Below are 27,375 nucleotides of genomic sequence, written 5' to 3' on the forward strand. Positions count from 1 at the left end.
TTTCATGTTGGTCTAAATTCCAGGAGATCTTAAAGAATATTTGAACTCTTGTATTGAATTTCATTAGTTGTGCCTATGAATGAGGTAGCTTCCGTGGCTTCGTGTAGCAGCCATTGACTGTTTGCCATGTTTGTAGTCATTTCTCTGCCATTACCATGCCTGGCGGGGTGAAAGGATCGTCTCAATGAGGGAGCTTGCGCTTTGATCACTGAAAAAAAAAAAAAAAAACCCTTCCCATGATAGAAGCGAGTGTAATTGTGTGTGTGTGCGAACAGGCTTTCACCCCCTCCCTCCCTCCCTCCCTCCCTCACCGTATGTTAGCCAGAGCCTCTCTCTACCGGTAAATCGTAGCAGAGGGAATAGTCTCAAGTGCTCCATTTTGCATTTTGATACGCCGTGTGATCATGTTCTGGCTCTCCTCGCCTCGCGGATGTCTCTTTCTTCTTCTTCTGGTCCTACCTTGCATTAGATATGTGTGCCCCCCCCCCCCCCCCCATCCTCATACTCTTTTGAAATATTTCTACCTGTTTGCACCATTTGCACTGCATCACAGAGAATTCTGAAATTTGCATTTATTTAATGGGGATTATGTTTCTGCAAATTGAGAAGAATTTTGAGTCGGGATCAAATTGTAAGTTTCGTTTCAGTCACAAATTAAAGGCGAGTTCATCTTTATCAGTGCATAAATGTCAGCGTATCCTAATTCCCCCCCCCCCACCCCACATATTGAGACCATGTCACCATTTAAATGTAATAAAAGAAGCCACTTTGATCAGCCATAATCAAAGTCATCTTTGACTACACCCACAGCGGCGCAGCCCTCCCTCTTGCAGATCGGTGTTGCTACAGATTGATGCAAAAAGGCAGACAGAAAATTTACAAGATTGTTTAACTCCACACTTGACTAGTGTGCAGGCGTTCCACAGACCCAACTTTTTGTTTCCCAGCAATTAAAAAATCAATTTTTAGTAATATGTACCTTTTAAATGAAATTGATTTACACTAATTCCGAGCTAATGTGCGTCTCGACCGCCGCGGCTTCTCTTCATCAGTCACTTCCTCGTGTATCCAGCTGCAGCTCAGCAGACATTAGACCGATGCAGATGTTTCACGCTGCCAGTCCAATCCCGGGAGATTGATGCGTGTGTTGAATGCGGCATGTGTCACCATTAATTCACGTGCATGGTTGCCGAAGATTATGTGGATGTATTTGTAACCGTGATTCGTGAAGCACTCCAACAAATGATTTTTAGCAACACGTCGGCTAATTTTTCATTAGCAAATTACCCTCCGCGTCGCATAACGTATCGACCGGCCTTTTATTTAGACTTTGAAAATAATGCGATTGTGTTGTTGACCAGCAGGGGAGCGTGGGCGTTGGTATCGACATTTCATGCAACCGTACTATTGATTTGAACGTCCCGTGATCAGCCGCAGTCCCTCACGCCCCAACTTTGAAGTGTTTTTCGCCCTCTGAGGTGACCCCCCCCGCGCTTTACGGCCGGTTGTAAACAAGCAGATGCCGCGGGACAATAACGAAGGCATCTGCAAAATAAGACGGGCGACTCGGCAATCCCATGTAACTTTTAATATACGATAGTTCACTTTTGAAATATGGCTGTCGGAATTAAAAATTCCATTATCTTGTCACGAAGATGTAGTAGTGGCACGCTGAATTGGTAATGGATGGTGTTAGATGAGATAAATCCATATTCAGATGAAAAGAAAAGCCAACTTTTGGGCAATTTATCACAAACACCAATGTTTAATTGAACATCTGGCTAGAGAGAGCACTTAGTTTTTTTTTAATTAATGTAGCTTTGAGCTAAATGCTTTTTTTTTTTTTTTAATAGACTTTTTCTTTTTGTTGTTGTTTTCAACAGTTGCTGTCACTCCCATTGCAGATGTTCACTCACACACTCGCACACACAGTTATGCATAATCAGCCGCCAAACTGCACTCTGCGTTATTTACATTCGTGTGAACAGATCGAGAAATACAGCCTTGTGACCAATAAACAGCTTTGAGAGAGACATGGTAAACTAAAATGGCTCTCATTAGAGCGTGGACCTCTTGCCAAGGGCTGAAAAATTCTCATTTGGATCAGCACCAAAGCCTTTCATAAACGGCCAACTCAACTCAGTGGCTCCTTTGTCATGTCTGCATTTTTTAAATTTTTTTAAATACATGTATCTTTTTTTTCTTTTCTCCGGGCAGGACGAAGTAAAGCGATATCATCGCTACTGCAATCACAGCGGAGGAGGGCAAACGGCTCCCAAGGTGGAGAGGTAAGCTTACACATACATTATTTACGCAAATTCATAACCGACCAAATGACCAAACTCTTGTTTTTTCCACATACAAAAAAAAATCATAAAATGTCATTTTAATTAGCTTTTCTAAAAAAAAAAAAAACCTCTTAAAACCCAAACCCTAAATGAAAAATCCATAACTATTAAAACCTTGACCCTTGACCCCAGTGTGTTTTCCCCATTTTTGCTCATCTTCAGCTTCCCTCAGAGGAGCGAGGTGGAGGCAGACAACAGGCCTCATCGCCGCGGGCAACAGCAGCCCCACCTGGAAATCAAAGCTATTGTGTAAGTCTCACCCATGTGGTTTCCTCCAATTTCCAGAAGCCCATTCTCATCATTATTTTCTCATTTGGTCACTTTCACCTTGCGCATGAACGGTGGGGTGTGCTCATTGATTCCCAGCTGCTGTGTAGATTTAGTTGGGGGGGGGGGGGGGCACGCTGCCACGTCGCCGCTTTGCTAGGTGGAACGGGGCAAAACGACTCTCGCCTCCGGCTTTGCCTTCCATGAAAGCAGAGATTAGAAAGGGAAAGCCATTGTTCCTGCGTAGAGTTAATATGATTGCGGCGCAGAGGGCCGAGACCGACTTCCAGGGAAAGCGGCGGCTCAAGAGAGAATGGACAGAAGTGAAGAAATCGGACTTGGATGGAAGGAAAGGGCAAAGGTATCGCTTTGGGGAGCTTGGATTTCTGCTTCTTGATTCAATTTGTACCATTTCCTTCAGCTGTCTTTCTGCTCCAGCTGAGGTGAATGTGTTTCTCCGTCGGGTAATTGATGCGACACCCCGCGGCGGACCTCGGTGTCGGGGCCACTCGGGGGATGAAAGAAAAGTGGAGAGTGAGGGGAACTCTCTCCGAGGTGTGGAGCTTGATGAGTGGGGAGAGGTCAGGACGGGCTGAACGCATTCCACGGGCAGAAAATAGATTAGGTTAATAAAAAAAAAAAAAAGAAGAAATGGACACGCAAGGAAGGGGCATCATCCGTACAAGCCATAGTACAAAAAAAAATATATATATATATATTTATATATACACATATATATGCATATAATTTGGATGGATAGATGAATATCTATAATTATATAATTTATTTGCTCAACACTCAAAAGTTCCTCCACTTTCCAGCATCCAGCGCGCATGGCGTGCCAGCGTGTCGCGTCGAGGGAGGTGGCAGGAACATGACAAGAACGGAAGCGGCCAGAGTCCCAACGACACCGTCACGACCACCGACCTTTTCCCGGTAAGAAAAAGACAAATGTTATGTCGGGAGTCTTATCTGCTGTGGTGAATGGATCGACTAATAAAGGAGGGAGGGAGGGAGGGAGGGAGGAGGGGTGTTTACCTTCAGTGTCATCTGTAACGGCACGAGGGTCGCGGTGGCATAGGCGGATCGGGGCGCCAGCTGGCTTGCCGCCCAGATCCTTAATTAGCCCTTAATTAGGTAAATTTTCAAAGCTGGTTGATTGATTAATGAAGTGTCTTTGGCCGTGTCCTCCCCTGTCTACACCTCCCCCTCCATCCCCTCCTCACCTCTTCCCGAGGGAAGACGGAGTAGAAATTAAACAGTATTCACAAGGCATGGCATCCAAACAAAAGACAGAGGTGGTGAAGATAAACAGTCACAACAAAAGCTGAGACAAATGCAAATAAAAAGATGCATTTACATTGAAACAACAGACACACAAACAAAAACACACACAGTGAGCTTGCTGTCTTGTGTGCACCAGCGCCAGTCATGCATTTCGTGCAAAACCCTTTGCAGAGCCAGAAAAATATGATGTCATGTCTGGATTCTCACTGGTGTGTGTCTGTGTGTGTGTGTGTGTGTAGACACTAAAAAAAAAAAAATTCCCTTAACAAACAGATGGACCGGTCTCCTGTTGCGACTGTGTGTGTGTGTGTGTCTACACATTTGTTTTCAGCTTGTTTGTTCTGCTTGAAGGACTTTGTTGTTCATTAGCGCAGCTGCAAATGGCTTCTTAACTTACAAAGTTGTTGTAACTTAAAAAACTTAAATGACACACACTCTCATGTACACCTCTGCAGCCAACAAAATGCCCCCCCACCCCCCAAAAAATATGCCCCAGTTATTGAACCTTGAACAAATCTATTATTCCATCCAGACATACATGCAGGACTTGAGTAGAAATCCACAATAGCTTCTGGAAAAATGTGTAGCAGGGCTATTTTAATACTCAAACTGGGACACCCACACAAAAAAGTAGTGCAGGTGTTATTATTTTTTTTTTACACGACTATATTCCACCTCATAAATGAAGGTTTTGCTCACAATGTTGTGCTGAATGAGGTTTTACAGGTATCGGTACTCAGTATCGGTGACCACTGAACAGGGTTGTGAAAATCATTTTTGTCACAGGCCTCATTGTATTTATACTAGTTTCCCTCGGAGGGCTATTATGACTGTCAACGTCATCTATAAACATACAATATAGGCTACATAACAAACTGATGAATAACTAGTTTTGGAATCACAGACTAGTAAAAACTGTTCAAATAGTTCAAAAAGATGAATGATCATAAAAAAAAAAAATTGCTCGCAATATCTTCTTTTAAAAAGTGAAAACAATAATGTAATAATGACAAAGTCGATGCAAAATGTCTTTTTGCGGGCCACACAAAATGATGTGGCGGGCCGTATCTGGCCCCTGGGCCTTAGGTTTGACACCTATGAACTATGATTCCTGCCGGTCTGCAAAGGGGAGGGGGGAGGGGGCGAGCTAGTGTGTAGGGTTCAAACATGCTTGATGCATATTTCATGAACCTCAGCCATTGAACACGGCATACGCTCGCAACATCCGCTGGGGTTTTTGCCCTTTGTTTTCCATCTCCAAACAAGAATTAAAGCTTTGTTTGTCAACTTAGCCGCAACTCCCCGGGAATCTTCTCTCGCGTGTATTCCGACCCGCTGTAAACTATTACCTTTACACACAGGCGATGAGTCCAACATGCCCTGCTCTCGGCCTTCCGATAGTAAATCAATAGAGCTGACACTTTGAACAACCCCTTTTTTTTTTTTGTCCACCTGCGGGGGTTGAGTTCTCCAAACTCGTTGCTCTCCTGCAGGGGTGTGTACCAACGCAGCCTTTAATAGACACGGCGTGTCAGCTCCCGGCAAATCAACACTATGACATTTGGACGTTTTACGACAAGGGGACGGCGGTGTGGAAAATGACAAATTCCAGATTGTACGGGATGGTTACGAGGAGAGCGTTTTTTGAGTTTTATATGATTGGGAAAAGATCTGCAGAAGGCGGGACAGTTGGATGTAGCGTTGCCGTCGGTGATTATAAAGCAGCTTGTTTTGCATTTAACGACCGCAGCGGTTTGAATGTGAAACTGAACGCTGCTCCGGAACAATTTAGTCTGCAATTACTCTAGCCGAACTGTTTTAGTGAATATTAGAGGCAATTCTGAATCGGGTTTTAGTAAAGCCCCAGTCAGGCAATTGAGCTTTTTTTTTTTTTTTCTTTCATGAACACCATTGTTTTTTATTTTAAACAAAATATTGAATAGTTGGTCCATGTACCACATTAAGTTCAAATAAATTCATCCATTTTCTCTGAGCCTACCTCGGCCGACTTTAGCCAAGATTGAACGGGGCCGCCAGTCAGTCACAGTCCGTTGGTTTCATTTATTGTAATGATCGCCGCTTTGTTGCCGATGAAGGCCCCAACGCGCCATTGCCCGGGAAGTAATAACACTTCTACTCCTCTGCTAATATTCAGAAAGATGGGAAATAGTGAACCACTGGGTTTGTGCGTCCTTGGGCGTGTTTGCGTTGTGGACATTGATCGGCTCCCGGCCATTGACGAATTTTTTTTTTTTTTGGACTTTCCTGTAGCAGAGAAAGTGTTAGTGTAAGCATTACGCTGGAGATCATTCTCTCATCTCTCACAGTCCCGCACTTTCACAAAGGCAGGTGATGGCTTCATCCATACCTTCCCCCCAACACCCCCCTAAAAAAAAACCACAACATACACACACATTGAGACGGGTGCACACACACACACACACACACACACACACACACACACACACACACACACACACACACAGCAGTCCCTCGTTTCAGCAGACAGATGCTAACAGATGACTTGCTTTATGGGTGTCACTCGGTGACTCGTTTGAAATAAATTTATATACCTCTGCTCCAGAGTTGACATCGATCGGGTTTAACTCATTTAATAGCCGTGCCATTTGCCTATTAGCTTATTTACTGTCAAAACTCGTCCCGGCCGGCTTCCTGGGCCGCGACGTCTTCTCGCATTTGTATGGCAGAAAATGTAATTGCTCGTGCAAAATATGAACTGGATGCCATCAGTCGTCAACCGCCGCCGCCGCTTTTTATTATTTTTATTTCACGTTTTATTTGAGACACACTTATGTTAAAGACGGGGATATTTAATCCGTGTTTATTAGGGTTTTTTTTTAAGCCCGTTACACATAATAGAATCCGGGGTTGTAAATCAGCATAATGTGGGAAGGTTGTAATGCTTTTGATTTTTATCTTTCAATAACTGGGCTCGAACAGGATGTGACTAATTACCAAACTCTCCGAGCGCATCTTTGCTATGTTCCTCTGTAAAATAAATAGAGGGAGACGTTAATGGCGACCCTCCGTTTGGACATTAGCGATGCCAGGAACAATATCGATTCAACAAATATGGAAGTCCATTAGGTCTTAGATGTATTTAATGTTTAATCCGTCATTTTTTTTGTGTGCATGCCCCCACCCTGGCTCCATTATCATTATTATTATTTTTTAATAAAACCTCATATTTTACAATAACACCCTCACGTGAGACTTGACAAGCCGGCTTCCACACAGACGTAAAAACCATTGGGTGACGCTCAAGCAAAAGCCATCGATTTTGTAAAAAAAAGCCCATCGGGAAGATTTCTCGGGGATTCATCACGGCCGGACAGTGTGGCGGAGGAAAGATGAGAGCGTGCTGATGACTCCGGGACGTGTGGCGGGAACGATGGATGGCTGATGAGCTGTAAAGGGGAGGGGGAGGAGGGGGGGGGACATGGAGTAGATTCTGGAGTGATGATCGCTCTGCATTAAAGCCGCCGTGAGATTACGTTTGTGAGTGTTCTAAGGTATATGTGTCACTCCTTCATCTCTGTCCCCAGTCCGACCTGCGCCAAATCTTGACTAATGTGTGTGAGTACGGAAAATACACCCCCTTCAAAAAAATGGGACGATGGAACGTTCATTTTTTTTGGGGTCGTGTGGAGGGAGAGCAGAGGGGGCCGAATCGAGAGTGTTTGAAATCGGGTAATCGGAAGGTAATGTAAATGAGTACTTAAGAGTAGTATTGTCCAAAGAAATGAACATGTCGGTGAGAACGTTCCTCACCAGACTTCATTGTCTTTAGTCGCTGTCGTCTTGATGTTTACCTTTCCGACTTTTCCACCCTTGATCAGCTCAACAACCAAAAACATTCCTTCTTCGGGAAATATGAGCTGTCCAGCTATTAAGCTAGCGGACTGTGGTTGAGTGAGAGCGTTTAGTTCCTCCGGAGGATGCAATTCTGCAACTTTGGAGTTATGAGTTTCAAAGTTGGAAATGCAGGCAGTGATTAAGTGGCACGATTTTGGGGGTGCTCAGCACGCTTGGCGGCTTCTGTTATATTTTCTTCCCGTTCCACTTTGTACCCCTCTTTAGCTCATAGGCAGATGGGCTTGGGTTTTCATAGGCAGCCAGTTGGCCGTAATGAGATCCCAGGAGGAGATCGGAGTAGAGGCTTAAGGAGCAGAGGAGAGCTTCTACCCTGACCTCCGCCGATAGGAAACCCCCCCCCCCCCCCCTTCCCCCTTTCTCCAACTTGATCTCTTTCTATCATCTCGCTCCACCATCGCCCTTCCCACCCTCCTTCCTCATTTCTCCGGTCATCTATTATTAATATCCATTAACAAGATCACAGGCATTGTAATCCTCCTCCGACAGCATCCCTACGATGTGGACATTCGGCTGCAAGGAGACGCAAATTGCTAGTTAGTCCTTGGAGGGGGGATAGCAAGGTTGCAAATAAAAGGCTTCAACGTACGAGCCGGACTCAGTCAATCGTATGATTTAATTTTAGCGGGTTATGAATACGAGGCGAAAAGTACGACTCGGTTGACCAATGCTACGTTAGCATTTGGGCTCATTTGTGCTAAAAAGAAATATTCAGGAATTGTATTTTAATTGTATTTTTTAATATTCTTGGCATAGAAGAAGAGCAACACTTGTCGACTTGATCAGTTCTTTAGTAGGGAAAATTTCTAATCAATATTACTGCAGTTTTATTGTGAAGGTCTTTTCTCGTGTTGTATCATCAAATTTACATTAAGTGAGTTTGTTATATTGTCCCCCGGTGGTCAATTAGAACGGGGCCCATTAAATTAAAGTAGGAAATCATAGTGAGAAACTGTTGAATTTTTTTGTTACTTTTTTTATGGGTTACAATACTGTAGGGGGCCATTTTGCTCATTAAAAACATATTCCAACTTTTTTTTTTTGGCACCGTTTCACATAGTTGTGGGTGGACTCAAGAAACAAGGCTTACTAGTAGAAACTCTCATTTGAGGTCTGCTCGGCTCCACAACTCAATTTAAGAAATCGTTGTTTGTTTTCAACCACGGACAGAAAACACAATCAGTAAACTTGCTTTCGAATCCAACAAATTCTTCAAGGTCAACCATTAAGCACTTTGCTCCGTCCAAATTGCCGGCGCCAGCTCGTGTCCGCACAATCGTGTGAAGAGTGTTCAGTATGCGGCGGGAGCCTGCGGATTTGTCAAAGTCACATTTGATCTCCTTCTGGCCTTTCTCATGTCTTTTTGATCTGAGCCAGCACCAAAAGCGGAGGTGGTGTCCTCTCGTAGTGTGAGCTTCATAATGAGTTTCCACAAAACAGGAGAACATAAGGGAGCTGAGAAAATACCTGGCTAGCCGTGTGTTTCTGCATATAAATAAGTCAGCGTGCCAAAACGCCGTTCGTGTTGGGGAACGTTCTTCGCCAAGGGCCTCGGCTTTGAAGCTTTGTCTATAATAGATTATTGAATCTTTGAAGCCTGCGGAGAAGTTTCTATTTGCATAATGCATTGGACATCGGTGTAAAGGTTTCCCCGTATTGACTTGTGTATTTATACCGACTGTTTTTCTGTAGGTAATACATAAGGCTCCCTTCTTACATCTTCAAGATGTTTACAAGAAGGTATTGGATGGATGTCCACAATAATTTGACTTGTTTTTTTTAAACTAGTTGAAATGAAACTCTAGAAACTCTAGATAAAACTTTAATATGTTCCAAAACCACAGCCGCAACTCAAAACACTCAAATCATCTTTCCCCATTGAAATGAATGAAAATGACTGTAATCCGTTCCAACTCTACCCCCCCCCAAAAAATGTTTCATTTATTTATAATTTCAAATTGCAGTTTATGATATTGTACTTTATTTTTAAAAACTACTTACACAATCAAATAAATTACTTTTTTTTTTTTTTTTTTGCCATTTTTTGCTTCAATTCAACGGACATTGTGCTGCTCCTTCTGACGTGTATGCCTTGCCCAACTGAAGGAGGTATAATCCAGACAAACCGTTCAAGCGGATCATTTAGAATTCATATGAAAAACACCAATCGGATGTCAAATAAATCCTCTTCATGAAGCATTTTCAAGTCGCCTGGCCAATAACAGTACACAGGAAACGCTGTTTATACGCAGCTAATGTAAACTGATGACTCACTGCTCTATCCTCATGAACATAATAGTGTGTGCGTGTTTACAGTAAAACATCTATTTTGAAAAATGTTATCAAGCTCGCAATGTTCTCTCCTGCCCGCTGCCATTTCCTGAACCCGAAATACCTCGACTGCCGAGAACATGAAAAGAAATACGACAGGCGTTCGCTCATGATTACAAAGTGATTATTAAATTGTGCAGTGATTTTATTTTTTTTTCTCTCTCCTGCTGCCAGTCAGCACATTATTACTGTGTTGTTTAAGCGGGACTGTGCTCGGAATATTTAATATCTTCGAGTTGCTGCTGCTTAGAGACATAGAAGCTGCCACATGATTAGTACTCATGCACAATTTAATTACATCTAATTTGAGTGGCTAAAATGCATTTTTTTAATTGCAGTACTTTTATCTTATTTTTTATATTAATTTTTTTATTTTCATTTATCTTCTGTTTTTTATTATTATATTATTTTATATATGATATTATTTATATATTATTTTACCAGGCCTGATATTTGTAGATAAATCAAATAAAACATCTCTTCGAATGAAAATGTGAACTGCTGAGCCCATTAAAACTTTGAGTTTTTCCACTCAATTCCCTTTCTCCATAATAGTCATTTTATTTTGTTTCAAACTCAACTTTTGCTTGTCGTAAATAATTATTTGGAACCTAGCTCTTAATAGACCAAACCCCAGTTGAGTAAATGCCCTCAGGTACTAAATACGCTAATGTACAAATAAGCCAGAGGCTATTTTAACCTACGCAATTCCAATTGCAAATATGCGTAAACAACATCCATTTTCCATTTGTGTCAATCTGATCATGGGTAGAGAGCGAGACGGGCATAAAATTAGAAACATCGCTCAGTGGGATTCAAAATGATTTTCCTCTGGGAGGCCTTTATCTATTTGTTGACATCCAAAATAGAGCTACTGTATCTCTTCTGAATTCTTGGAAGAGAGCCAAACAATAAGAAGAAGAAGAGGCGAGATTATGAGCTCAGTTTTTAATTATTTCAGAACTCTATCTTCTCCTTTTAACGACTCCTCATCGACTTTCCCTCTGAAATATCTTTATTTTTCAGAATAGTAACACAAAGCCTTTAACGGCTTGCTGACGTCTTTTTTTTCCATTCACGCGTTTTGCTTGTTCTCAAAACATGGCATGGTGCAACCTTGCGCACCCTCACCATGATACAGCGCAGTTACGACTTGTGAATTACAATGCTGTCATGTCTGCGCCGACAAAAGAAGTCATTATCTCGTTAACTCACGATAAGGTGACAGTGGGTGTGTGTAGGGGGGGGGTGGATCTTAATTATTGTGACGATGAGCGATAATGTGGCACACAAAGACAACAATGTCACGCAAACTTGGATGTCCTTTCACTGGACTCGACTCGACAAGTCAGTGTAAATATGTCATCAGCGTTTGTACTACATTACACTTTTGAACTTGCTCATAGCCAAGAGGATTCGAGGGCTATTCATTTTATATAGTACAGTTATTTTACTTGTTGCAAATTAATTTTCTGGATATTCTTTTAAGTTGTATTATTGCTGTATTTTTTTTTTAGTATTAATAATAATAATACTTGTTGCAAATTAATTTTCTGGATATTCTTTTAAGTTGTATTATTACTGTATTATTTTTAGTATATTAATAATAATAATAATAAATACATATTGTATTATTATTAATAATATTATTATTATTAAAGTACTGGACACTTTTGTGCACTATTTACATTACAATAATTACACTTTGACTTTTTAATATTTTTCTTTCGCTCTGGTTGGTTTGAGAGCTCAATCCCATATGGTCTATAAATAAAATTCAGCTTTTAAAAGGTGTTACAGTGATGGCAGCACTGTTGGAATGTGTGTGCGCGTGTGTGTGTTTTATTTCGCTTCCTCCATCCCAGACGGCGACGTGAACACAAGAGCCTATTCTGGAGTTGAGAGCTGTGCAAACACACAACACTTGATGCCATTCCGGCCCTGGCAGAGCTAAAGCTCCCATAATTATTTCTTGTTTGGAGGGCAAACACACTGGAAAATGGGTGTCACTTTGAGTTTCAGCATGGGATCGAGTCTTTGTGGTTCTCCGTCAATACCGTTGTGTTTTCCGCTCACCTGCGCTGCCTCTTCACTCTTTCTTATTCCCTCCTGAACTCATTTCTCAGTAATCTGTCAGTTTGAATGAGAGTTAGAAAGTGGGTTTGTGGATTTTTTTTTTTTTTTTCCTGGAACAGCGGGTGATGTTTTTTTTTGGGGGGGGGGGGGGGGGGGGAGTGTTTGAAGCTACATTACATCAGCCTGCTTCCAAATCCCATCTGTCATTCTTCTTTGAGGAGGAGGAAGGAAGTCAAATTCCACATGAGTGTTCGGGAGATAACCGTATGCTAACCGTAAGGTTGTAGGACAATTAATCCAATTCAAATTGACATCACATTGTAATACAATTAAAATTTGCAGTTCTTTTTTCATGAGCATGCATTTGGGACGTGTTTAGTATTTTCTGCAGGAGCTCAAACACGAGGCCTTTTTTCACTTTTGCATTATGAATGAGTGAGCTGTGAATTTCGTGTTTTATTGCTGCCCTGGAACCTCTTTGAGACATTTAGCATGTCAGCTTTTTACACCTCCAGTTGAGCCAAAGCGCGAGAGTCTAACAACCCGTTTGTGTGTCCGTGTGCATGTTTGCACACACGCACACACTCAGACGTTCCGTGTACGCAAGTGCCAAGGAGCGAGCGGATGTCATCTTTAATGCATGCTGCCATTCTGTGCGCTATTGGAAAGGTGACAGCTTCCAAAATAAAAGCATAGTAAGCGGAACAACTTCAAACTTGTGATGTCATATGTGCAAAAAAATACGTACGGTGAGTGACGTGGGTGTCAACGAATGAGCACATAGATTTGGCTATGCAGTTAACTCGTTTAACCCGTGAGCCGCGTTATGTGTTGAGTAGCTTGGCGCTGGTTTTGCTAACATGCTAATTAGGTTTATTTATTCAATCAAATGATTGACTATGATATCTTGTAACTAGCGATGGGAGGCTGTATTAAACTAGCTAACATGCAAGTTTAGTTTGTTATTTAGCATTTTATGTCAACACCTAATGTGAACCAGTGCCAAAAAAAAAAAAGAAATCAAGAAACATAGTGTACGTTTCGACGGTTTTCTTCTTGTCAGAGGCAATCTAGGTCGATACTATCCATATTGCCCCTTTCTTCTCAAGATTCGCTTTGTCTTCGAGCAATAAAAGCCAAATTTACAAAATCCAATATACAACAAATGACAAAGACGTATCAGTTGCTGAAATAAATCAAATCAAGGCCTGAATGCAACGCTATGAAATGTACTCTGACTTCATCCTCTTCATCGTTGGATCTTTCTGGCTTTTCAATACTCACCGCTTTCTTACAAACATAGAAATATTTATGATACACACACATATACAGGGTCCGCTCTATTCGTAGGAGCTTATTCCTGCCCTATGACGTCTCTCTTTGGAAGCCGGACAACTCCTGCCCTGCTACGCTTAATGTCAAGGAGAAATGACTCCTCCATCTTTTTGTTTGACTCCCTCACTCTCTCGTCCCTCTCGTTCATGCCGTCTGTCACAACCCCTCCCCCACCCCTGGCGGGGCGGCCAGCCCGAGGTCAGACCTCCTTCCTGTCGGCACGCTCCGGCGGGACGTAGGGTCGCCGATTGACATTTATCTCCACAGAGATGACGAAAGCTTTCAGACTGGTAAATGAGACGCTCTGAGTTGAAGTGCGCGCGCGTGTGTGTGTGTGTGTGTGTGTGTGTGTGTGTGTGTGTGTGTGTGTGTGTGTGTGTGTGTGTGTGTGTGTGTGTGTGTGTGTGTGTGTGTGTGTGTGTGTGTGTGTGTGTGTGTGTGTGTGTGTGTGTGTGTGTGTGTGTATAAAAGCGGCAGCCTGCTGACACGGAATGCAATGATTTTTTTTTTTTTTTTCGCCACTAATGAAGAAAAGCTCAATGCGAGACGCAACGGCGGGATGATAAAGTAAATATCAATATCTGAGACATAACTATGGCCAGTACAAGCAACTGCCTTTCCCCCAGTCCATCTTTTGACCATAAACCTTCACGAGGCAGTTAAATTGTTTTAAGTGTTAACAATTACATTGGTCATTGTTGTGATTTTATTAGCACGGTCCAATGATCTCTTATCTTGAGTTGCAGACAAAGTGTGATTCACTTTTATTGGCGTGTGCAGAATATTTGTTTCGTCCTATTTAAAGCTAGCTTGTTATGCGCCCGTGAAGTCCCAGAATGCATTGCAGTAGCCGTTACTCCAGTACTGACTTTTAATAACGATATGATTATGCAAAGGTTCTATGTCATTGCTAAATGGAATGCGGAATGGAAGCTATAGTCGTTTTTGTAGATTTATTTGGGGTTGTGTGGATAGTTTGCAGCTTTAGAGTGCCTCGTTGTTCGCAGCGAGTGTGCGCACATGAGGAAGATATGTGCAAGATATGTCATATTTTATATACTTGTCACAAAAAAAATTCAGTCATTCAAATTGTACATTAAAGTTGCTTTGGAGTGCCTCGTTGTTGGCAGCGAGTGTGCGCACATCGGGAAGAGGAAAAAAAATGATATATTTTGAGGTTATGCATATTTTATATAATTGGCTTTTTTTTCCAATTTTTCAAATTGTGTATTTAAGTTGTTTCTTCTCACTTAAGGTGTACTTTTCCATTCTCCGTGGTGGTTGTGCTCCATCTGGGTTTCAATGAAGTCCGGCTCCGTTGACTTTTGACACGGCTCTTGTATTGGATCTCATTAACTTGTGCAGACGTACCAAAAAGCAGCGGCCAGTGGATGTATATCACGTTTAACTGCTCCAACAAATCCCCTGACTTTGTGTTACGGCCTGATTGAGATTCTATAGCGAGCGCGGTGCTCAGCGCGTTTATCGCCTGACTTTTATCTCTCATCAAAACCAAAGCAGTCCGATATCCCAACCACCTCCCCCCCACCCCATCAGATGCCCCTCTGGTGCAATTCCAACATTTGTGGACGTTCCCTAAGGTGTATGCTATAGCCAGGGCAGACGCGTGGAAGTTACACCTCAAGGAACAGGAGCCATGTTGTCGGGGATCTTTATGTGCAAGGAGTTCATGTCTGAAGGGGCATTTAATTAGATCGAGCTCACCAGCACACACACACACACTTCATTTTTCCCCAGCCGTTGCTATCTCCCCATCTCTTATCTACCTCATTCACAATTAGATGCGCACACACTTGTCTTTTCCAAGATGACCCCTACAGCTTGTTAGCAGTTACACACACATAAATATGGCTACCGCCTAAAAGTAGCTGATAGGTTTGCCGCTTTCTTAAAAAAAAGACTAATATGGAAAACAGGTCACATTGACAAGGACGAGATGGTGTTGGTATGCACACGCGCATGTGTGTGTGTGTGTGTGTTTGCATATGTGCTGACATGGTCTCTGTGCACCCCACAGCTCTTCTCTTTGCTTAGCCAACTCTTATTAAAGCAGTAAATATGGACCGAGACGTACATTTGACATCTTGATTTAATCCTTCCCTGCGCACACACACACACACACACACATATATATGCACAAACGCACACACACTTCACCGCCTGCCCGCTCTCATTAAAACGGCATTACCGACGCCATTTAATTACATGTGCCCAATAACGGCCGGAGGGCAAACTTTCACCTCTTATATTCCACTTAGACTTTTGAAATACGTACGGTTTTCCCGCCGCTCCCAATCAATCCAGATGATGAAATATTGTGCATCATGTGCTGTAATTGGACTTTGAAATAAATCCCGAGCAAATATGTTTTAGGTGTTGCTTCCCTTTAGCGCTCAAAAAGCTACTTTGAATGGTGTCGGGAAGAGAAACCTCCAAAGCATCGCTTTTTTTTTTTTTTTTTTTCCCCAGATGACATCCCGGCCTATAAAGTAAGCACACTTGTTGTAAAGATAATGAATTCCCTCTTTAATTCCGAGTTTGGGGAGCTTAACGGACACCAAAAAACGGCAGCCTCAATTACACGCGCAAACCTTTTATCGCTTGTCAATGAGTTCCCTGAGTGTTTTATGTTTCATTTTTATTTGCCAGTCACGCCAATGGTTGAAGGCATTCTCTGACGACTTTGCAAGATGCTGATGCGGAGACAAAATTTCACGCTTTTAGGGAAACAAGCAGCCACAGTTGCAGGGACAACTTGCAGATAAACCAATGCACTTGATTCAAAGAGGCGAACTTTGGAACCACTTTGTAAAACTTCTACTGTGTGTGTCTGTATATATAAATACAATTTAAAAAATAGCCCAAAAAAATATATATAAATATGTATATAAAAATATATATGTGTATATATATATATATATTTTAAAAAATATATATTCCATATATATGTATATATATATTATTTTTTTAAATATTATATTATATATTTTTTATTTACTTTTTTCAAATATATTTTATAAATATACGAGCTTCATAAATTTATACCTGAATCACGTAGAACTCGGCAGGATTTCCGTCTTGAGAAGGATCCATTTGAGGGATTGCAGATTGAAGGCAAAATATATGGGATGGAATTGCACAAAGTAAGGATCTCTTTTCAAGTCGCCCTCCCTCTTAGCTCTCCAATCGTCCGTGGTGCTGAAAGAGAACATTAGCCAAAGTGTGCCAGGACTTCCAGACTAAAAGCATTAACACCATCCGAGCTTCAGATGGGAACATGTTTTTTTCATCAACTGATAGAAGATCTTTTTTTGTGTGTGTGTGTATGTGCTCTAAAATGAGACTTTTTCATCTTAGTGTAGAGCGGAAGGTTAAAATGACTTCCCAGGTTGTCTTGATGAATTCATTGAAACCCTTTTTGTGTCTTTGATGTTTCTCCGGAATATTTTTTTCTTCTTATCAGGTTGTCTTTTCTCACCGTAGCTCTTCATTTCCGTCCGCTCCTCATCTTCTCTTCTTCTTCTTCCCGCTTATCTGGGGATCTCTTCCTTGCCGAGTTCCTTTCACTGAGTAGAAAATAGGCCACACTTTGTGTCTTTTTTGAAGGGGGGGCTTAATAAGAAAATGAGATTGCAAATGGTGATTATTGAACCGTTTTCATGTCGAGTGATGTCAAAACGGAAGATGATAGCGATAGATGAGGTCAAACTCGTGCAATGTTTACTTTTGGCATGCTATCAGACCAAAAAAATAAAAACATGATTTATTTTTTTCTTTTCGGAATAACTGATTTTGATGATAACCAGATCCAAGATACTTCAAGTCAACTTTCCAAAACAAACTTCAAATTCAGTTGGCATTTAGATTTAAAGCTGACAAACGTCCGATCCGAGATGACACCGACGGCAAGGTGAACCCACGTGAGCTTTTCGGGTGACATCCACAAATCCCAATTTGCGGAATACAAATCCCTCACCTTCCCTCATTAACTGTAGCAAGCTGCAATGTGCCCGATAGACTTAACATTGCACCGATAACAATCAGCTTTTTGAGGTGGTAATCACGCCCGGGCAATTCCCATCTATATTCAGCTGCCTTGCTCCCCCCCCGTCCTGATAAGGTGCTGCAAAAAAGCGTCTCGTTTACAGACCCGAATGAGATGTTAGATCCACAAATATAAGGCGTCGTCACGCCTGTCGCTCTTATTGGAAATTTGCCCGGAAGCTATCTGGCTGCTGCCAGCAGCTATGTGAGAGGAGAGCGGCGTAGGAATCATGATACATGTTAATTATGGAACAGGAACTCTGAAATTGAATACAATTTGGATTTCGATTGAATGGAAATGGAAATATCAGTTCCAGGTGATGAACTATAGACACCGTGATAACTTTATTAACTGTAACTGGTGACCATGATTAATAATTGTCATGTGTAAAAGTCTCTGTGAAATAAAAAAAAATACAAAATTGAACCGAATTGCTCCAAAAAACATTACTTTTTGCATATTACTAATATACTCTTTTTTTTTTTTTTTTCAACTTTTTCCCCCTAAAAACAATTTCCCGTGCTGGTTGGCTGTTAGGATCCATTTAGTTCATTGGTGTCAAACACGAGGCGTGGGGGCCAGATACGGCCCGTCGCGTCCTTTTATGTGGCCCGCGAAGACAAATTGTGTATCGATATCATGTATCAAAACTAAAATGTCACTTTTAAATTTTTATTATCATTCAACTTTTTAAGATATTTGAACAGTTTTATAAGGAGTTGAAAGTCATAATGACCCTCCGAAGGAAACTTTGTCTACGATGGGGCCCTCGACAAAAATGAGTTTAACAACCCTGATTTAGTTCTACTCCCTCATTCAATCCCACATTTTTTTGCTGCTTTAAAACGCGCTCGAGTTTTTATTAGTTTTAAAGAGTACACGAGGTGTCAAGGTCAGAGCTCTTCTTCCGAGCCACTCCTCGTTTGCTTCTCCTCCGTGCGGCTTTTGTTAGTTATTTCCTGTCCCACCAACGCAGCGGCGTTTCAGATTTATCAGCGCCTCAACCTTCTCTTCACTTCAAGGTTGCGCAGCCTCCTTCTCGTTTGTCCCGCGACCATAAAAAAAACGCGTCAACTGTAAATTGTCGAGCCGAGGGGAAGATCTGTGTCTGTTTGTACGGCCCTACGCCGCATCCTTTAGTATACCTGACATTCGCGTCCCCCCCAGTTTCGGCCGACCGGCTCGCATATGTTTGCCTGGTTGACTCTTCATGCCATTAGTTTGTCTCGGTCACTAAAGCGTGACTCGAACGGCACTATTTAAGAAACATTGTTGGACAGACCGTCTGACGGATGCCAAAAGTGTGATTTAAGTGCTAGCGCAGTTAGTGAGCCGTCAGTTGACTGCTCACTGTGAGTGTTAGCTTGCGCCGTTATGCTCCAGGCATCGTTATGTGCATTTTAAAATGTATCGTTGCCTCGTAGCACAATTGAAAAGTTGTTTTGGAGGAATACAGTGGAAGGAAAATTTTATTAAAGAACTTGGAATATCTTAAATTTCGGCTTAAATGTGTTAGCAAAAGGGTTCTGTCTTCATCTAAATCAAAGGCCACGACCCCTAAGTGTTCAGCCAATCACGTTCATTCACGTGCTTATCAGGTCACATTCGGATATCGTCATTGGCTTGAACTCACCGACTGTTTTAATGTCGTGAAATTTAACTCCATTTTTTTTTCATCCACTTTGTGCTAGGTGATTTCTGTCTTTGCCCACCTCACCAATAAAAATGATGTGTTGACATCGACAAGTGACACATCCATCACTCGTCGCCCCCCCCCCCCCCCCGGAAGCACTTAACGCGTGAGCAGTAAATGGAAAGTTCTCAGGTTTGGGAAATCAAGATCCCATTTCTCAACTTTACATCGGCAATTACAAGTGTTGAGACTTGCTAATTGCACATTGTTTCCGCCGTTAAATAGCAAGCTACACCCAATGGAGCTTGAAATGAGACCGGACAATGTTTCCCCACTCGATCCACTTGGGCCGAGATAAAACACCCAGACTGTTTGTGTACGCCGCGATTGAATTCAGATGGTAAATATCAAAATCCAGTCGTCCTTTCTCTCGATTGTAAAACGTCCCGAGAGAGGGTGTAGATCTCCGTCTTATCTCTCACGCACACTCGCGGTCCTTACAGTGAGATAAGCTCAGCGTATCGAGTCACGCGCGTTAGCGACAGACCGTCTTGATTCCTCAGCAACGACGGACAACAAAGTTGATAGTTTTGTCCGCAGTTTTCCAATAATGACTCATTAACTCGGACAGTCCGTGGATACGAATGTCGTCCGAGCTCCCGAGCAAATTAGCCGAGAGCGAATGTTATTCCAAGATTTGCCCTCGTTGTCTTTGGCCCCTTGAAACTGATTATTGTTATATTGACATTCAGTAATGCGGCAATTATGCCGGGGGGATAATATGCTTGAGTAAGACGCAGCTGAGTGCGAACGCCGCTGCAGATGGCGTTGGCAGACAGCCCGCCGTCGTAATGAGGAGAGGCCGAGGGCCGCCATTATCGCTGAGTTCACAATTAAGCGGCCATTGTTGGCCGTGGTCTTCTGTTGGCCGCTTGGTCCGTTCGTAATTGTTGCGCAATCCAGGTGGCTATCTTGTTTACGTCCATTGTCTTATTGGCAAATAAGAACCGCGGTCCATTCTTCTTTTCGTAGCGCTTATCTTGTTGACGGGAGCAGGAGTCCATCCCAGTTGACTTGTGGACAGGCTAGTCGGGATCGTCTGTCATAGGACACTACGCAAAAAATGCCGTAGATGGGCCGTCATTATATTTTAGTATATATATTTTTTTAATAATTTAAGCAACACAGATAATATGTCAAGTCTGAAAGGCAGATATTCTTTATCCTCTGCAGAGAATGACTGGTATTAGTGTGGCTTATTAAAGAGGCTACAACTCTTGTAATTTTTTGTAGATATTCTGCTAGACTGTCTAGATCACATTGAAAAGAAGAACTTTGATTTTTTTCGTCATTTGTGACACAAAAGGCACTGGCAGCCTAAATTTAGGGAAATAGAATTATCCCTATAAAAGACCCCAATAATGTTTGTGACAGTGCCAACAAACAACAAAGGTGACTCACCATTGCGTCCGTCTTAAACTTTACTATGCAGTGACTCTTCTGTTCGTAGGCCAATAAACACGCGAGGAACTTACACTTTTCAAGTAACTGCCTGGAAGCCAACTCCAGCGACACTTTGTGTAACTCAACTATATGTTCTTCCATTCCATATTTTGTCACCGTGTTGCCCAAGGTGGCCTCACCCTTTCATCTCCCTCTGGCCCAAACGTCTTTAAATCAGCGCTAACGCAACTTTGCCGTCTCGCCGTGCAACTCTTTACCTTCATCTCCTCTTCTGGAAAACCTTGGATGTCATTTTCTTTTTCATTTCCTCCCTGTATTGACTAAAAATGTCAAATACAGGAAAACATTCAAACTTTTTTATTGAAGGCTTCTTCTGTTGTTATTTAACGATTACTATCCTCCCCAATAACTGCTATTAAGGAAATTGACGTCTAGCTTCTGTTGCATGGATACGAGCATTGTCTAGCTTGACCTTGAAAATGATGTGACGGCGCGTACGGCCCGCAAAGACAGCCATCCATCAAGGTCGTCCGCGGGGGGGAAACAAAAGTGGAGTTGTTGCGGCTGCAAAGAGTGATGGCCGGACATGTGAGCGGCGAGAAATGAGGGAAGGCTGGCAGGCCAGACCGAAGGAAAGATGGAGAGGTCTCCTACTGGGGAGACGAATGACAGAAGAAGGCCGTTAAGACGAAGCCGGAGAGAAGGATGAGGAGGGGCGGCGGCGGATTGTTGTTTTAAGGAGATTAACTTTTAGATAAAGCTCGTCAGACAAAGAGCAGACAGAGGGAGGAGGGAAATCGCCACTTTATGGGGGAAGGAAAGAGTAAATGTGTGTGGGAAGTGACCATCAATGCCAACATTGATCGCTCCAGCCTAGTCTGATTGAAGGCTTTACCATTAAAGTGTAGACTGGAGAGCCACAAAAATAGATCATTAGAAGGCAATTCTCATAATAGCATGCGTGTGTCTCCGGCGACGCAAAGCAGCCATTCATGGCCGCGCGCTATTTAGTTGGATTTAAACGCGAGGAATAAATTCAAGAAAATAGTTGTCATGTTCTGCTTCGATCAATCGTCGGAATGGACCTAAAACTTTGCTCAAACTACTTTTCAAAGTAGGAGTTCTTGAGCAACAAAGTGTCACTATTACAGGGTGTGCTAGTGCAAAATTAGCCTCGTGCTAATGACTGGTGTTTGCTAGCGGTAGCTTGTGTTTGTATATTAGGCTAAAGCCACGACCTTAGCTAGCCTGGCTACATTTCTTGCGGTCAGATTGAAATGGTCATAACAGCCAGACAAATTTTCATATTTGGGAACTCTTGTCACGTCGCAACACAAACGTTTCCCAGAAATAATCTGGGCAGCGACTGTGGCCCCAGCAGGCTTTGTTAAAATTGCTTCATTAGCTAACAAACAAGTTGAGCCTTTTTCAAAAGCGTCCTCTGCTTGTTTTCTTCAAGTACTAAACTCCATTTGGCTTCTTTATTATTTTTTTATTATTTTTTTTAGGCAAGGCAGCTTACCTCAATGTGCATTTTTTCTTGATATACTTTTAGCAACATAATGTGCTACCTGCTAACCCCAACCATTTGAAATGCGTGTTTTCACATAATCATATCAGAATGTCTGCCGCTGCAAAGTTGTTTTGAAGCGTGAAGCTTATACAACCGGAAAATAGTTTGGTTATAAACATAATAAAAAGCCTTTCAAAGATTTACCGTTAAATCTAGGTGAGAATGACTTTTCCCCCTTTTTTTTTTTTTTTTTTACACAGTTTGGGTTTATCTGATTGTTCTGGCGTTAATCACAGTATATGTGCAAGGATGCAAGTATATATTGGAGTCCTGCGCGGGTGAAACTTGTCTGTTTTATGAGACACCATAACAGAGAATTTATTCCGAGGGATAAATGGAGAGCCGGCAGGAGCGTGGTTAAGTTGTGTGCCGCCAAGATAGATGGAGAGATGAAGCAGTAGACGCAGAGGGTCAGTAATCACCCACTGGTGCACTTGCAAACATTTCCAAAACTCAATATTTACTGTGTTCTGGCGAGCTGACATCAATACAGCGGAGTCTAAATAAATGTAGATTTTATACCGTGCCAGCTTTCAATACTGAAACCAATATATACCGGCAAGAGAAATCCAATTTGCCCCGGCTCTCCTGTTGTAGCTATTAGCGTTGCGTTAGTGTGATTTGGTGACGCCGGGGTATATTTAAGTGTTTTTGGCCTCGGTCCAGCTCAGAGTCGACAATCCGAGCACGGTCTGCCGGTTTTAAAATACCGCATTGGTCAGGTAAATAACGGGCTCCCTCGAGTGAGTGGGGGGGGGGGGTCAGAGTGTCAAGGGCGTGAACCTGCACCGCATCGCAAATGAAAGTTTTTGGGTTGGAAAGACGCAAATGGCGCTCGCCATTCGGGTGTGACCGTGCACAGGTACGGCGGGTTGCCTTTCTTTTTCTGCTGATTCCCCTGTTTTCAGATTTGAATTATTCATTTTGCACAAGTCTTTCATCGTCCTCTTTTCAGCTCGACTAAACACACTTCTTTTCGTTGGCATCTACACACCCCACGTACTTTGATTTCACGTTTTCATCTGCTTTTCTCCCACTTTTTCCACTTCATTTCTTTTGATGTACATCTCCGCTATCTGCCCCCTCGTCCTCCTCGGTCCACCGTCTCGCCTCTTGTCCTTTATTATTCCCATGGGGAGGTTCCGCTCCACAATGTGTCATATGTCACCACGCCAGTAGGCAAACGGCGGGCTGCCAAAATGTCTGAAACTCCGGCCAACTCTTCCTCTCTCTCTGTCTCTCCATCCATCCATCCATCCATCCATCCATCCATCCATCCATCCATCCATCCATCCATCCATCCATCCATCCATCCATCCATCCATCCATCCATCCATCCAAATGAAAATCTAAAAAGTGTACTTCTACAAAACTCGCATGCGCTTTAGCGTCATTATTTGTGACTCACCTTGGCGAGTAGTTTTTGTTATCATTATTATTTGTTGGATCAGCATCCTTAAAAAAAATGCTTCCTTTCTCATTTCAGTCCCAATTGATCAGGTTACTTCCATTGAATGCAAATGGCGTCTCATCTGATGGTCTTCTGTTGTTCTCTTTGAAATGACAAATGAACAAAAAAATACTTTTAAAAAATCTTTCAGAAATTCATTTTTATCAATGTGAGTCATGACGTAAAAATAATAATAATAATGATAATCATCATCCTCATCATCATCATCATGGAGTAAACACACCCCCCTTGTTCCAGAATCAAAAAATGCTCCAGCCCGGTCATTTTTTTACATCACCGTCCATAAACACAAGAGTAACCCGCTAACACAAATCACTTTTGATAACAGGTCAATCTTAGCAGGGGTTTGCGCTCTACTGAGTGCCGTTCTAGTTTCAAACTGTGTTATTGTATGAAGCAGCACACGTTACTAAGGGTGGGCCGGAGACGGCCAGATAAAGACAGCGTGGCCGCAAAACGCAGCACGTAAAAGCCGAGCCCGGTCGAGGCTCTCCCGGGAGTCCGCCGCGACTCACTTCATCTTTGCTTGAAAAACGCGTCCACCCTGCAGGGACAATCTTCCCTCACGACGTGTTGTCACAATTTCAACTTCAAATTGAAAATCGACCAAAATGCACATCCAGGATCGATCTCTTGAGATCATAGGCAGGAACGGCAATTCTCCCACTGTGGTTCTTCTCTCAAGCCGTCACGCCACCTACTTGTGTTCTTCAAAGCCCCACTCGAGCTCACCAACCTTTTGCTAGTTTGTATTGATAGATGTCATGGAAAGAAAACTCAGTGACAACACCATCTACTTCACGGCTGAAAAAAGTTTTATCAGAATTCAGACTACTAGTTAAGATCATACGGTATGTTTAAGATTCAGCTTACTTGAAGAATCGAAATCGCCTGAAGGTGCGAATGTGAATTTCAATGCTTGTCGGTCTCCATATGTCAGTTTCGTGATTGACACGTGATCTTTTCAGGCCCTGCCAACGCCTCACGCTTTAAATCAGATGGAATTGACACCAGCTTGCCCGTGACCCTGAATAGTGTGATGTGGAAAATGGAAGGATGGATATTAGATTATATATTAGATCATGGTTGATGTGGGCTGTCTTCTTGGGGGAAGTCTTTTCGGATCAGTTGAAAAATGTCTTTTGATTGTATTTTTTATTTTATTATTTTCTTTTATTATTACTATTTTATATTATTTACAATTTATTTTCATTAGATTTTTTTGTGCCTTCAAAGCATTCTTAGGCAATCTAAGTTTCCCAATAGGACCAAATTTATATTAGTGAGCTTCACTGTGTCAAGGGTTAGGTTTAAACTTTGGGGGTAGTAAAACTTTGGGTCAGGATAGCTAATATGCAAATTTGTCCAGGAATCGCCGAAGGCCTTGCTCAAACATTTATTCAATGTTTAGGCAGCAATTATACGTCGACACGCAATAAAAAGCCAGATTTCCATAATATAAAAAAGACGTCTTAAAAATCATGAATCAATTAGATTTTTTTTTAGGTGATTCAAGACTCTGCGACACTTCTTTTCCCCCCCCACACATCATCATCACCCTCCTCTTCTTCGTCGAGTTGCCGCACACAAGCTGTCGGTGAGGCTTAGAGGTGTTGTGATGGATCTGACACAAACGCGATCAGCGGGGCAGAGCAAGCGGCAGGGGAGACTCTGGGAGATGGGCAAAGTGAAAACATAAATGTTGTTGCCCGGGTGTGCGAGCGTGTGTGTCTTGCGTACACACAAGCCGACCTGCAGTGGATACCTCGCTAGACAGGTTGCCTGTTGCTAAGCAATTACCGAGTCCATTACCCCTGCAACATGCCCGTAATGTGTGTTCCCCCCCCTCTCTGTGTTTCAATGCCGGCTCGCTCGCTCGTACCGAACGTACGGGCCTGTTTGCACTGTGAGCCGCTACCAGCTGTTAGCTGCCCCCCCACTTTAAACTCGCCGCCTATTTGTCTGCTAGGCACGTAGTGTCAGGTAAATAAGACAAAAGAAGAATGCGGCAATAGGCGCAAGATGCTTCACTCAGCTTTTTAAGCAAGTGGAATAAGTGTGAACTTAGAAAGTCCACACAGGGGACAAAGGCGTACTGTGACCGTGGAAGTAGTAAATATGCGCTCCATTAAAACTAAACAAATATAAAAGACAAGGAGCTGTCTTTTATTCAGTTTCATGCCAGCATCCAGCTCCAGAGCGGGAATTTATTATCCAGCGCAAGAAGCGCTTTGCGCCCGCGTCCGTTCTTGTTGGGAGCACGTTGATATACGGCGTGCCGGCTAAATGCAAGCGCATGTGCTGGCTGTAAATTTGCAGGGGCAAGCTATTAGCGGAGGCTGAAACACTTTAGCGGGTGTGAGACCATCACAGAATAGCACGTGTGGATTTCAAAAAGAAAATCCAAAAAATCACCTTGATCTTGACTTACTTTGGATTGACTTGATTTGTTCACTTTGTTTGCTAAACAAATGTTGGACAATAACAAAGTTTCCATATTCCGCCCTCAGCAAGAAAAAAAACTTTTAAATAACAAAAGTTCTGTTTGCAACTTTCGCCCACTAAATTCTGTGGCTAACGGGCTGCGCTGCTGTGTTCCTTTGCGCCGCGCGGACCCCTCCTGCGATTGGCTGTCCTCGTTCTGCTTTGAGCAACATTTTATGACTTATGTCCCACTTAGTCCCACCGTGGTCATTGCGCATAGGCAGCATAACTTCAAACATAGATAAATATGTCGACATCTCTCCGCCTCAAAGCGGCAAGAGGGCCTTTTAACTGTCTCGTTGACTCCATAGCAGACCTGCTGCCGTAAAACCATACGCGTGCTTGGTGGGCAATTCATCAGCTCCAGTCCGACTTGGAATTATCAGTCATTCACGTCAAACTAGCATCGCTCATTTCAGTTGACCTTTGAAGCCCTGGAAAGCACCGGATGTTTATTTAGAAGAATTCTTGAAAAATGTCTTTGCCCTTTTTGCCCCATTGGCAACAAAATTTGGAGTGAAACCCAGGTCTGTTTTTTGGATCAAGTAGGACTGGGCTGGATGCCCTGCACCAGCTGCACACCAATGTTGCTCTGTTGGAATGCATTTCCTAGCGCACAAATGTGTCACAGACTGGTCCCAGGTTCATTGTGGAAACTGCTAATTACATTTACAGCCCTGCGGTTTGTCAAATGCGCCGTGTCCTTGCTAGCTGTCGAGTAGTTGAGAGTATGGACATATTTTAGAACTTTCAGAACCTTTTCAGCTTAAAATGCTAATAAAAAAAAGTGGCCCCTACCTCACAAAGAACATTAAAACTTACATTCAAGCAAAAATTAACTAATGCCCAATATTTTGTTGTTTTGCTTGCACTGTTTGACAAGAAGAAGCACTGAGTGAAAATGTAGAATGCTTTGTTAGCTTTTCATGCTAGCTACAAGATAGCTAGCTGTAACTTTGATTTGGATCTTCTGCGACTGTTGTTGAGTCGAATTTGCACAGTTTGCACTGAGTGAAAATGTAGATTTCGATGTTAACTTCTCACTAGCTAGCTAGCCAAGCCGTTAATTTACTTCATCTGAAATAAATGTCGTACATTTCATGCCCATCTGTCTTTGATCAAAAAAAGAGAACTGAGATGTCGACC

The 27,375-nt window shown here is 42.5% G+C and overlaps 1 protein-coding gene across 1 annotated transcript in view; it reads left to right on the forward strand.

The window, feature by feature from the left end:
* The window catches only part of schip1 (schwannomin interacting protein 1), a 123,766-nt gene that overhangs the window by 2,671 nt on the left and 93,720 nt on the right, over positions 1 to 27,375 (forward strand). Inside the window, exons 3-5 of the mRNA XM_085916163.1 lie at positions 2,218 to 2,288; positions 2,511 to 2,597; positions 3,437 to 3,551. Coding sequence (XP_085772289.1) covers positions 2,218 to 2,288; positions 2,511 to 2,597; positions 3,437 to 3,551 — 273 coding nt within the window. The remainder of the gene's footprint in view (positions 1 to 2,217; positions 2,289 to 2,510; positions 2,598 to 3,436; positions 3,552 to 27,375) is intronic.

Source organism: Syngnathus leptorhynchus, chromosome 7 (assembly GCF_054491065.1).
Source record: "Syngnathus leptorhynchus isolate UIUO chromosome 7, UIUO_Slep, whole genome shotgun sequence".
NCBI classification, from domain to species: domain Eukaryota; kingdom Metazoa; phylum Chordata; class Actinopteri; order Syngnathiformes; family Syngnathidae; genus Syngnathus; species Syngnathus leptorhynchus.